Source organism: Ceratotherium simum, chromosome 1 (assembly GCF_057802395.1).
Source record: "Ceratotherium simum simum isolate JZ-2026a chromosome 1, ASM5780239v1, whole genome shotgun sequence".
Classification (NCBI taxonomy): Eukaryota; Metazoa; Chordata; class Mammalia; order Perissodactyla; family Rhinocerotidae; genus Ceratotherium; species Ceratotherium simum.
This window is the reverse complement of record NC_141900.1, coordinates 94,823,531-94,835,839: the sequence shown is the minus strand read 5'-3', so window position 1 is coordinate 94,835,839 and position 12,309 is coordinate 94,823,531. Positions and strand designations below refer to the sequence as shown.

At 47.6% G+C, this 12,309-nt stretch overlaps 1 protein-coding gene across 3 annotated transcripts in view; it reads left to right on the top strand.

Moving 5' to 3' along the window:
- The first annotated feature begins 11,587 nt into the window (after positions 1-11,587).
- Positions 11,588-12,309, top strand: part of HIPK2 (homeodomain interacting protein kinase 2) — a 178,338-nt gene continuing 177,616 nt past the window's right edge. For 2 of the 3 annotated variants that reach the window (XM_004430699.3, XM_087431656.1), the window contains exon 1: positions 11,588-11,845. In XM_004430699.3, coding sequence (XP_004430756.1) covers positions 11,827-11,845 — 19 coding nt within the window. In that variant the 5' untranslated portion in view covers positions 11,588-11,826. The remainder of the gene's footprint in view (positions 11,846-12,309) is intronic. The other variant, XM_004430698.3, reaches the window with a different exon arrangement.

The window sequence follows — 12,309 nt, the reverse complement described above, 5'->3', positions numbered from 1 at the left end:
TCCTTTCCATTTTTCCCTCTCTACCAACTTAGACTCTTGCTCAGGAATATCCAGTGCTTCCCTATTGCTTACAGAAACAAAGTCAAATACCTCTGCTTGGCACCAAGGCCCCCCCCCCCAATCCAGGCTCATCTAACTGTCTAAGCATATTTTGTATTCATTATTGCCTAACATCTGTCCCCTGTTGGGGCAGGGCAGTGTCCATTCAGTGCCCCATGTTCATTCCTTCATTCCCAGCCCTAAGCCTTTCCTCCTCGCCTCTCTTCCCTCCACACATCCAACCCTTTGGTGCTGTGGGCGGAGCTCAGCATTCTAAGATCTTGGTGTATATCTGGCTCCTGGGTCCCGAGGGCACGGCGGCTTCATGGGTACAGGTGCACAGGACTGTGTGCTGGGTTTGATGCTCTGCTGTCACTGTCTTGAAACTCTTTAATAATTTCTGAACAATGGGCCCCACATTTTCATTTTGCACGGGGCTCCACAAATCATGTCACCATGCCTGCGTGTGGGAGCTATTCGTGTGGAAAGCTCCAACACATGGCCTTGTGTTTTTATTTAATTAAAATAAAGACAAAGCTTTAATGTACCTAGAGCACTTTACGAGTACAAAGCAGTTGTACATGGACCACTTCATCTAAACCACCCAGCAAACCTGTGGAGTGAGGATGCTGAATTCCAGCAGCTGCTGTGAGTCTTTAGGCGTTTCTGAATAGATTAAAGCATTTTCTGGTTTCTCTTTTAATTTTTTGTTCATATGTTCCAGCTCCTCTTGCTCTGTAATGCTTATCATAATAAAATTTCAGAGTAGCCTAAATGGTCACCATATTGATGTAGCTAAACTTCCTCCTGTATTAGTTTCCTTGAGCTAGTATAGTGAAGTACCACAAACTGGGTGTCTTAAACACCAGATATTTATTGTCTCACTGTTCTGAAGGCTGGAAGTCTGAAATCAAGGTGTCTACAGGGCCATGCTCCCTCTGAAACCTATAGAGGAATCCTTCCTTGCCTCTCCCTAGCTTCTGATGGTTTTCTGGCGATCTTTGGCATTCCTTGGCTTGTAGATGCATCACTCCAGTTCTCTTCACATGGCATTCTCCCTGTGTCTCTGTCTTCACATGCTGTCTTCTTCTAACGACACCGGTTATATTGGATTACCCTACTCCAGTATGACTTCATCTTAATTTAACTAGTTATATCTGCAATGGTCCAATTTCCAAATAAGGTCATTTTCTGAGGTACTAGGGGTTAGGACTTCAACATACCTTTTTTGGGAGGAGGGGACACAATGTAACCCATAATACTTCCCCCTCAACTCCCACCCTCCCCCTCGACACACACACGTTATTAGTCATTAAGTCCTTTAGGTTCCACCTCTGAAATGTCTCTCGAAACTAGTCGTTTCTCCTAACTGTTGCCATCACCATAGCCCAGGTCTCCCTCACCCTTTGCCTCCTAATCTTGTGGCCCTCTCGTCTATTCCCCCTGTGCAGCCAATAAGGGTTTTTAAAACCTCTTGTTGATCTTGCCACTCCCTAACTTCCCATTATCTCTAGAAAAATCCCAACTCTTTGATGAGGTTCATCAGGCCTTGCACGACTTGGCCCCGCTTACCCTCTGACCTCCCTCCATTTGACCTTCTCCATCACTCTTTCTCTTGCCATCCTCCTACTCATAGCTTATGCTCTAGGCAGACTGGATTTCCCCCAGTTAAGGGCCATGATCTCTTGTTCTCCCTTCCCTCCTCATCCTTCAAGGTTTGGCTTACACATCACTTCCTTCAGGATGTCCTCCACCCCGTGTGCTCCTGTGTCTGGGCAAAATTAGCACTAAGGGAGCATCCATAACCCTCTCTTCGCCACTGCCTACCAAAGAGAACCCTGAAATCACCAGCCCTGAAGTTTCTGCCCTGCCACCTTTCTTCAGCCCCAAAAGGAAGAGGAGAGTTTAAGTCAGTCCACACAATGAAATCCTGGGGTGACTGGGAGAAGGAAATAAAGTCCGGGGTGGAGTAAAGGGAGGCTTAATAATTCTTGTCATGAACTATGAACTTGAATTCCCCTTGTGTTGTTCCAGAAATGCCAAAAAAAAAAAAAAGGAATTTATTTGAAATTACTTGGAGCTAATGGACTGTCCTTGACTATGGCAGTGTGCTAAGACCAAATTTCATGGCGCTCAGGATTTCAAGAGTTACTCTCTTATGGCACTTTTCCTTTGCCCATCAGAGTGTTTGTCACAGCACGTCATTGTGCGTTTACTTGTCTCTCTCCCCACTAGACCGCAAGTACCTAGCACCGCTCCAGGCACATAGTAAGCCCTCTAGTGATTGACTAATGAATGACTAAAGGATGTAAAAGAAACTAAGTCACGGAGATGTTAAGAGATGTGCCCATGGTCAGACAGCAAGTGCAATGTAGAGGCAGATGTTGAACTTGGGTTGGCCTAACTCCAAGGGCCATGTCCTTAGCCACTGCCCAGTGGGTGATGAGCTCTGGAGTCCCAGGTCTGGATCTGTCTTGTCACAATGGTATTCTTGTAAATACTTGTTGAATGAGAGAGAAATGAAAAGAGGATAATAAAAGAGAAAGGAAAGAAGAGAGAGATTGTACAGGTAAAAGAAAAAGGATAGAAAACAGAGAAGGAAGAGGGGAGAAAGGCAAATAAGAGAAAAGACCAGAGAACTCCTTGATTCCCTGCCTAGACTCTGATGCTGATGCGTTCTGGGCATATTCATGCCTGCAGTATTTATGGAGCCTCCAGTAAGTGCCAGGCATGTTCTAGACACTCGGGACATGTCAGTGAACAAATAGACACAGACTCCTGACTTTGTGGAACTTATATTTTAATAAGGAGAATCACACATTAAATATAAACTTAAAAAATAAGTAAATAATATATGATGTTAGAAGACAATAAATACTATGCAAAAATAGCAGAATAGGATAAAGGCAGAGATGCCTATCCTGGAGTCCCCTATCCACAGGGGTCATGGATAGAATTCAGGAGATCTGTGAACCTGGATGGGGAAAAAGTGACTTCTTTCTTTTCATTAACCTTAAACCTTCAGATCTGACTGTAGGCAACCAACAACCCGAGTAATTGCAGGACCTGTGATTTTGTTACCAGTGGAAGTCACAGATATTTTTATATTGTATTGACAGTTGTTACAGGTTCTTGAACTATTGTTTATACTCATCACTACTTTGTAGCTGTTGGACCTGCAGTTAGATCTTGTTATTTAACGTATCAATAAAGAAACATGTATTTGGTAACTGTATCTCAATATAATTCGTTTCTTTTTTAACCTATGTATTTTTTTACTGTATTTAAAAACATTATTCTGAGAAGGGTTTCCCAGGCTCTACCAGACTGCCACAGGAGTTCACAGAACGAAAAAGGTTACGAACGTGGAGGACAGTGGGGATGGGGACCAGGTTGCAAGGGTGAGCAGGGTCTGTCTCACACCTAATGCCTGTTGAACCCATTTCTAGCACGTGGTCTCCTTGGCCATCCCCAGTTATGGCCCTGGCTTTGCCCAAAGCTCAGACTCAGGCATCCAGTGGTGCCATCTTGTTATTCACCAGCCTATTTCACTGATGAAAGAACTCTGACCCCTCCCTGCCACTCAACACCTTCCCCTCTCAGTGGCTGTTTCACACAGGATTTACCATTCAGAAGTTTGGAATCAATGAAGTAATGTCGAAAGAACACAAGGGAATTCAAGAGTTTTTTTTTTCAAAATCTTACTTTTTGTTGTTGTTTGGCTTTCTATTTAAACATCCAACTCAACCAGACAAACTAGCTCAAATCAGCCAGGCAGTATATGTCTCCTAAAGAAAAGATAAGCAAATCAGCAGTTTCTGAATGTTGATTAAGTGTATCACCTAGGGCAAATGGAATGTGAGCTGAAGATTCTGCCGTATTTTAAAAGAAATTCTTTAAAAATTCAAATTCATCTCACACGTACAGTGAAGATCCTCAGAATTCTATGACAAAAGATCCTTTGTTTTTTAAAAATTACACTTTGAGGCTGTTGAATATTTTTAAAAGATCTACACATGGACTATAATAAAACACTATCTGGAAATCACAAAATTAAATTCTTCCTTATATTAATTAAGATGCTGTTAGCTGCAAGTAATGGGACTCCCAGCTAAAGGTGGCTTAATAAGGACCTCACTCCTCTCACTTAACAAGAAGCCTGGAAGTCAGTGGTTCCAAGGTTAGCTCATCTCCAAGATGTCAGGACTCTGGGCTGGCACCTCTAACCCTAGAGGAAAGCACAGAGCCTCTTAAATGATTGGGTCTCCCCCTTCCAAGTTCTATCCTTTAGCCTCTTAGCTCCTCACACCAGTGGCTGTTCCGTACAAGTGGCTGTTGAACTTCTCTAACTGTATCCCCTAGGGAGGAAATTTAAAATGCAGTTTCCCAGGCACCACTCCCAGAGATTCCTGAGTCAGTGGGCTTGGGGTTCTGCCTGAGCAATCTACATCTTTAGAAAACCCCTGTGGGGTTTTGACGCAGGTTACCCAACGACCATACTTTGAGAAATGCCACCATGTAACCTCTCCCAGTGTGATCTCCTCACTCCTATGGATTAGCCACCCATTATGTACTGATGACTCAGCCAAATTTCTATCTCCCATTAAAAACTCTTGGCTGAGCTCCAGCCCCCTACACCAGTTGGCAATTGAGCATCCCTAGCTGAATATCTCATAGGAAACTTAAACTCAACAGGTTCAAAGTTGAACTCATTTTCTCGCCACACCTGGTGAGTTTGGAATAAAGTACAAATTCCTTGACTTGGCATACAAAACTTTGCCTCTGTCTCCAGCCTTATCCTCGACCACTGCCTGGGCCTTGCTCTTTGTGTTTAGCAGTATTCTGACTTCTTACAGATCCTGGACACACACACTGTTCTACTAGGTGTCCTCCTGCCAGAATTCATGCTGCCGGGCACAGATGTGCCATCTCCTCCCACTCTCACCCTATAAACCTGCTCCTTGCCATTTGTCCTTCTGCACAAGACTTTGACCCTGTGCATCCTTTTAGTGCTGCCCTCATCATGTATTGTGCTCTTCACCCAGCAGTTTTGAACCTGAGCTCTTTGAAAGCAGGGGCTGTGGCTTATTCCCTTTAATACTCCCAGCTCCTGCTATAGAATCTAACACATAGTAAGCAGTCATTGAACACTTGATGAATTAAATTTCTTAGTGAAAGAGAGAGAAGGAATAACCAGAAAAGTTAAAGGGAAATTTAAAAAGTACATTGTTATGAAAAGTCCAGGGAGGGATTGATTCAAGAAGGATGAAGGGATTAACAATGTCTAACTAATGTTTGTTTAGAGATCAAGCAGGGGAGAGGATGAAAAAGGGTGCTGGATTTGGCATCAATGCGGTCGCTGCAGCATCAGAGCAAAGAGTCAGTCCTAACAGCCCTCGGCCATTACGGTCACCCTCCCTCCAGGGGTTGCCACATAGAGGCAAGCTCTTTCATGCCGGCGGGAGGAAACTTTACCATATGAACTTTTACACAGCACAGAAATGCACAGGCCCACTGATTAATCACTGAGCTAGGCTTAACTTGGCTTAACAGGACCCTCAGGCTTTTAAAAAAGCTCTCAGTGTCTACCCTTCTTTCTACATCCACTCTCAAGCTGGAGACTTCACTCTGTGCCACTCTGCCTACTTTGTCCAGGTTCAGCCTGGACTGCATGTCAGGCAAACCAAGCTATTACCCATCTCCCCTCATCACAGAAATTTTTCTGCAGGGATGGATTGCTTCTCTGAACTGCTTCTCATGTACAGATCTGTCCTAATGTGCCATTCCTGCAACCTCCAACAAAATCACCCTACCTTCTGGGCATCTGCCTCACAGCCTCTTTTACATCCATAGACTGATTGCATTTTTTTTGCCCTAACTCCTTTCTGCTGAATGCCATTGTGGTCTCTCTTTGCCTCTCCTATATCCCTGTTCAGGTGTCTGATCATTTTTCTTCTAGGAGGAGAAGCAGATAATGAATGATGTTTCCCTATTCCTCTGGTTTTGCCAGTGTAATTTCTCCAAGACTGCCATTCCCACAGTCAGATTCCCTTCACCCTGCCAAGCCCGCTCTACCCTTTGCCCTTAAAGCCACAGCTCCTATGGTTCCTAATTTGAATGCAATATCTACTCTTTCTTCCTCTGTGAATGTAACGCCCTGTCCCTGAAGCTTTTGTTTAAGGAGTCCTGTAATTATTAAACATCAGTCTATTACAAAATATATCATTTATGATGATAAAAGTTTTAAAGCAGAAATATGAAATAATTTCTTAAGAATAAAACAAATGTGGATCTGTATTATGACTTGTTAAAACAGAATCATAAAAAAGAGGAAAGGAGAGGAGAAGAAATAATGTGTGGAAGAGATAGAAAGATACAGAGAAAGAGAAAATGAGACATTGTCAAAAAGAGAGAGGAAAACACACACACAGCGAGAGACCAAAAGAGAAGCATGATCTCGAAAGACACATCCTCCAAAGGCAAAAACCACAGGCTCTGACACAGAAATAAGGACCAGGCAGGAAAACGGGAGCAACTCACAGCAAGTTTGCATAAGATACAACCTGCAGTGACATTGTACTACGAACACCCTGAGAGTAATAGCAAGACATGCACCTGAATATATACTCCCCAAAGAGAAACATCTCCATCTTGTGGCCTTGAAGGCATTGTGATGTTGTGCATTTTCACAACTATAGGCATAAATGAAGAAAAGACCCTTTGTCACTTGCCCTGTAAGCAAAATGAACTTGAAATGAGGTCAAAACTCCCCCGTGTTTACTCTACTAACCCCTGAGAAAGATCTTACTTGGGCCATTTTGTAGAAAGGCAAATTAAGAGGAGGTACCTGGCGTAGATGGTGACTAATTCCTTTCCAGCTCTCTTGCCTTTGTGATGTTTCTCATACAACAGCGAAGTTAAATGGTCTTTTGGCAACCTAGAATTCCAGGTAGTGCACAGAATCGGATTTATTACATGAGCTAACACTTGTAAACCTCTTAGAACACCATCTAAGTGCTAATGTGTTTCTTAAATAAGTAAAATACGATGCATACTAATCTAGGCAAATGTGAGAGCTGCTGGACCCATCTCATTGTCTCACCCGGTGACCAGTCGCGCGTCTCTACCTGGAACACTCACTCTCTAGCGCCCTCTTTTGGCAACTCCCTAATTCTCCTCACCCCCACCTCCAGCTATCGCAACACTACACATTCTTTTCAGGCTGAATTTAAGAACCCTACATTTTGCTCATAACTAGTCTCCAAAGTCACTAATGTAACTCTTGTTGCTAAATCCAATGGCTGCCTCCCTGGCTGCCTCCCGCTCGTGTTTATGTGACCTCTCATTGGCACGCAGCACTGCTGATCACACCTCCTTTTGCAGTGGTGTTTGCCCTGGGACGTCCAGGTACAGTCCATCCTGGTTGTCCTCCTCTTTCCCTGCCCTCTCCTCCACAAGGAGTCCTTTTTCCTCTTCCTGTACTTCAAATGCTGGTGCTCCTCGGGGCTCTGTCTCAGATGCTCTCCCTTCCTGCTCTCACGCTCTCCTTTGATGGCATTCCACAGTTAGGCTTATATCCTGCTCCCACTTGACTGCAGTCACTGGAGGGAATGGAGACAAATAGGTGTACTCAATCTACCAATTCATGAAGAGAAAACTAAATTCATTTAAATAACATTTTTCCATCTATATGATGCCAAGTGTGCTAGCTCAACTGAAGGTTTCTTACTGAAGCTGGGCATCACATAGATATCACTTCAGTCATGGTGGTCTGAAGGGGCAGGGGGTCTTATCTCTTTGGCTCCATCTTGTCCTCCTGTCATGGGACTCCATTTCCATGCCTGAGACGGTTTCTTCCCAAGAGAAGGAGACCACCCTCAGGGTGTTTTCAGTTCACACTAGTGATCTTTCTTCATTTTAATTCACATTCTGTGGGGGTATATTAGTGTGCTAGGGCTGACTAATAATAAAGTACCACAGACCATGTGGCTTTAACAACCAACATTTATTTCCTCACAATTCTGGAGGCTAGAAGTCTGAGATCAAGGCATCGGCAGGGTTGGTTTCTCCTGAGGCCTCTCTCCTTGGCTTGCAGGTGGCCACCTTCTCCCTATGTCTTTTTTAAAAGATTTATTTATTTATTTTCACCCCAAAGCCCCAGTAGATAGTTGTATGTCATAGTTGCACAGCTTTCTAGTTGCCGTATGTGGGACGCGGCCTCAGCATAGCCAGAGAAGCGGTGCGTCGGTGTGCGCCCGGGATCCGAACCCGGGCCGCCAGCATCAGAGAGCACGCACTTAACCAGTAAGCCACAGGGCCGGCCCCCTATGTCTTTAAATTGTCTTCAATCTGTGTGTCTCTGTGTCCTAATCTCTTCTTATAAGGACACCAGTTATATTGGATTGGGGCCCACCTGACTGACCTCATTTTAACCTAATTACCTCTTTAAAGACCCTACCTCCAAACACAGTCACATTCTGAGGTGCTGGGGGTTAGGACTTCAACATATGAATTTGGGGAGGACAGAGCAGTATTCCAGGGAGTGAGACTGCCAAGAATCACTCAGACAGCACGTGAGTTGGAGTTAGAGGCCATTCCTAAGCACTAATCAGTGGAAGCCAGAGCCGGGACATCCAAACATGTCATGGACCCTGCCCTAGGACGCTACCAACCCAGTTGTGGGGACAGGGCAGCTATATAGAAGAGGAGAGTCAGCCATCTCCGGCGGGGTGTGCCATGGGACAACAGAGTGTGTGTGACAGGCAGGAACTGTTCTGTAAGCCTAGAGGAAGAGGAGACAAAAATCAGTTGGATTGGTCACAGGGAGGTTTTGCTAATAATAATAACCACCTTTTATTGAACCTCTACTATCTGCCAGCACCCTGTACAAACTCTATCTCTAATGTAATCCCACCTAGGGGCTGTGGTGAGGACTATACAAAATATCTGACATCAAGTTCTTAGTGTCATGCTTGGCACAAGTGAGCACGCAATAAATGGCAGCTATCATTCATTCAACAAATATTGGTGCAGTACCTGCCAGGCGCCAGGTACGTGCTCATTGCCGGGAATACAATGTCAAGCAAGATCACATGGTTTCTGCCCTTGTGGAGCTGCAGTTTAGGGATGCTCTGTCCAGTATGGTAGCCACCAGCCACATGTGGCTATTAAAATTAATTAAAATGAAAGATTCAGTTCCTCAGTCACATTAGCCACAGTTCATGTGCTCTACAGCCACAAATGGCTACATTTCCATCATTGCAGAAAGTTCTATTGGGCAGCACTGGAAAGGGGTAGAGAGACAATAGGCGATTATATACCAATAAGGTAAAGGTCATGATAGAGACTTGTAGGTGCAAGGGAAGAACATTACTATTTTTATTACTATTTTTATAATAATCGAGTTGCAGAAACTGAAGCTCAGAGAGGTGAAGCAATTTGACCAAGTTCACACAGCTACTAAGCGGAAGAGCTGGGATCTGAACCCACGTCTGTCTTACTCTCATGCTACCTCAGGCTATTTTGTGGAGGAAATGAGCCAGGCACAGGTGGAATCTGGTTAAAGAGAGAAGATGGAGAAGGCAGTCTTGGTGGGAAAGGGGAAGCTTGGGCAAAGACACAAAGGCACAGATGGGCAAGGCTGGCGGAGGACCACGAGTAGACCAGTCTGGCTGGAGAGGGAGTGACTTGCTGAACTCATGGGCTTGGAAAGGTAAGTCAGGGCCTGCCTGCCTTGATTAAGAGCCAAGGAGCTAGGAAACTCAGCCCTACATGCAGACGTTGAGTCCTTGAAGGATGTTGGCAGGAGCCTGGCATGGTCAGAACTGTGTGTTATGAAGTTGGCAGTGTTTAGGATGAACCGGGCAGAACCCAGTGAAGGATGGTAGGGGGGATGGAAAGGAAGGGATGAATGAATGGTGTGAAGCAAAGAACACCAGAGTGGTAGCCAAGAGACATTACCCTAAAAGTTAATACTGTGTGGCATTGAGCAATATACCTCACATCTCTGGGCCTCAGTTTTTCAATTCTAAGCAGGGCTGGCCCCGACGATCTCTGAGGCCCCTTTGAGCAACAGCAAGCTAGGATTCTGCAAATGTGAATGACATTAGGCTCAGAGAAGCAGTAGGAAGTGTAGCATTGAATATGGGGGCAAGGAAGATGGCAGAGGCCAAGGTCATCCTGAGATGAAGAGGAAATGATGAGCCACTTACAAAACTATTAAGTGCATGAAAGGGACAAAACTATTAAGTGCATGAAAGGGCTTGTCTTTTTCTTGGGGAGGGGAAGGGTCATGGGGTATGGAGGTTGGGAAGGAGAAGAGGTAGTGAGAAAATAATGGGTTTGTTTTTAAGAAAGTTGTACAGTGTTATAAATCATTATTTTACACCCCGAAAGTATAGATTTTAAACTTTTTTTGACGTACGACCCACAGTAGGAAATACAACTTACATCATGGTCCAGGACAGTTGTCCAGTATATAGAACTGAAACAAAAGTTTATGAAACGATAGTCACCCTTATGAAGGGCAATGGATCCTAATATTTTCTTTTTTTTTTTTAAAAAGCCAGTTGCCATCCACTGTATTTATTTTATGACCAATTAATGTGTCACGACCCACAGTTTTAAAAACACTAAGAGGAGACTCAAGTCTTCTTAAGTTGGAGGCGATGGCAGGGCATCCTATGAAGAACCCAGGAGGGAGCAGAAGCGAATCTGGAGAGGCTCCAGGCTAGGGAGAGTTTGGAGAATGTTTAATTGAAGCCCTGATCAGAGAGAGTGATGGGGACAGCAGAGGCCTGGGACCGGGACAGTGAGACAGTAGGTAACGGAGGGGGAGGCTCTCAGGACCTTAGACGTGAGGACAGCGTGGAAACCCGATTCCCGCAGGAACCCGGCGACCACCGGGTGCTGCATTTCTTAAGCGCGCACGGAATGGGTTCTGCATCCCTGGCCTCAAATGGACTTCACGCCTCACTGCGAGGACGGCGTGCGCCCACTCCTTCCTTCCTTCCTTCCTTCATTCCACCCCGATCTTGGGGAGTGCCAGCCAGGTGCGGGATGGGCGAGACACCACTAGCCGGTGCTCCCTCTCTAGTCGGTTCCCCCCACCCCGCCCCGGCACGCGCGCACACACAAAGTTCTGGCTGCTCCCTCTGCGGCCCCGCTCTCCTTTGCCAATCGGAATCGAACTGCGCGCACACCTTGCGCTCCGAGCCTCCCTCGCTGCCTTCCATCCCCCCGCCCCGGCCGCCGCTCCTGCCCTCCGCTCGGCCTTCCCCGCCTCGCATCCGTGCCATCGGCGCTCGATTGCGCGCGGACTCCGCTCCCCGCCGCCCGCGCCCCGCCCGCCGCCCCCGCCCCGCCCCGCCCCGCCTCCCCTCCGCCCGCCCCTCCTCCGCCGCCCGTGACCCTTTCGCCGAACCCACCACACACAGCCATGCTGAGCTGAGCCCCGGCCCGGGACTGGCCGCGCGCTGCCCGCCCCGGCTCAGCCCCACCGCGGACCCGCTCGGGGGCCGCGGCCGCCCGGCCTCGGCCTCGGCCGCTGCGCCCGCCCGGCCGCCCCGGAGCCCCCGCGCAGGGCCCGGGCCGCGGCGGCGGCGGGGCGCCCGGCCCCCTCCCCCGCGCCGGCCGAGCGAGGCGGGGAGGCGGGCGCTGGCGGCCCGGGCTGCGCCGAGAGCGGAGACACAGGCTCAAGATGGCAGATGCCGACTGAGGCTGGGGGGGCCGAGACCGCGCGCCGCGTTCCCTTCTCCGTTGCCATGAATCGCGGACACCCCGGCCCCGATGGCCCCCGTGTACGAAGGTAAGGGCGCCGGCCCGCCGCCCCCGCGCCCCGGCCGCCCGGCCCCGCAGCTTTGTTCTGCCCGCGGCCCCTCGCCGGCACCCCCGGCCCGCAGCCCCGGCGCCCCACCCCCGGGCTCTCCCCGGCTCCGACCCCTCCCCGCCGCCCCCTCCCCTGCCCAGAAACGACCAGGATCCGGAATTTCACGGGATCTTATTTCCAGGGTGGAGAAGGGGGGCGGGGGGTGCGAGGGTGGGCTACTGCCCGAAGAAAAGAGATTGGGAGGGGGCGCCTGGGAAGAGAGAGATCCATGACTGTGCTTTTTATTTATTTGCAATAAATAAAGGTGATGCGGTTGGCTTTGATCCTGCACCCCCCTCCAAAAAAATTAGGATTATCTCCTTTGCACTCTGGCTTCACAGCTCCCCTTTCCGTTGCCTTCCTCTCCCACCCCACACTCCTTTATTCTTGGCGAGCCTCTGGTT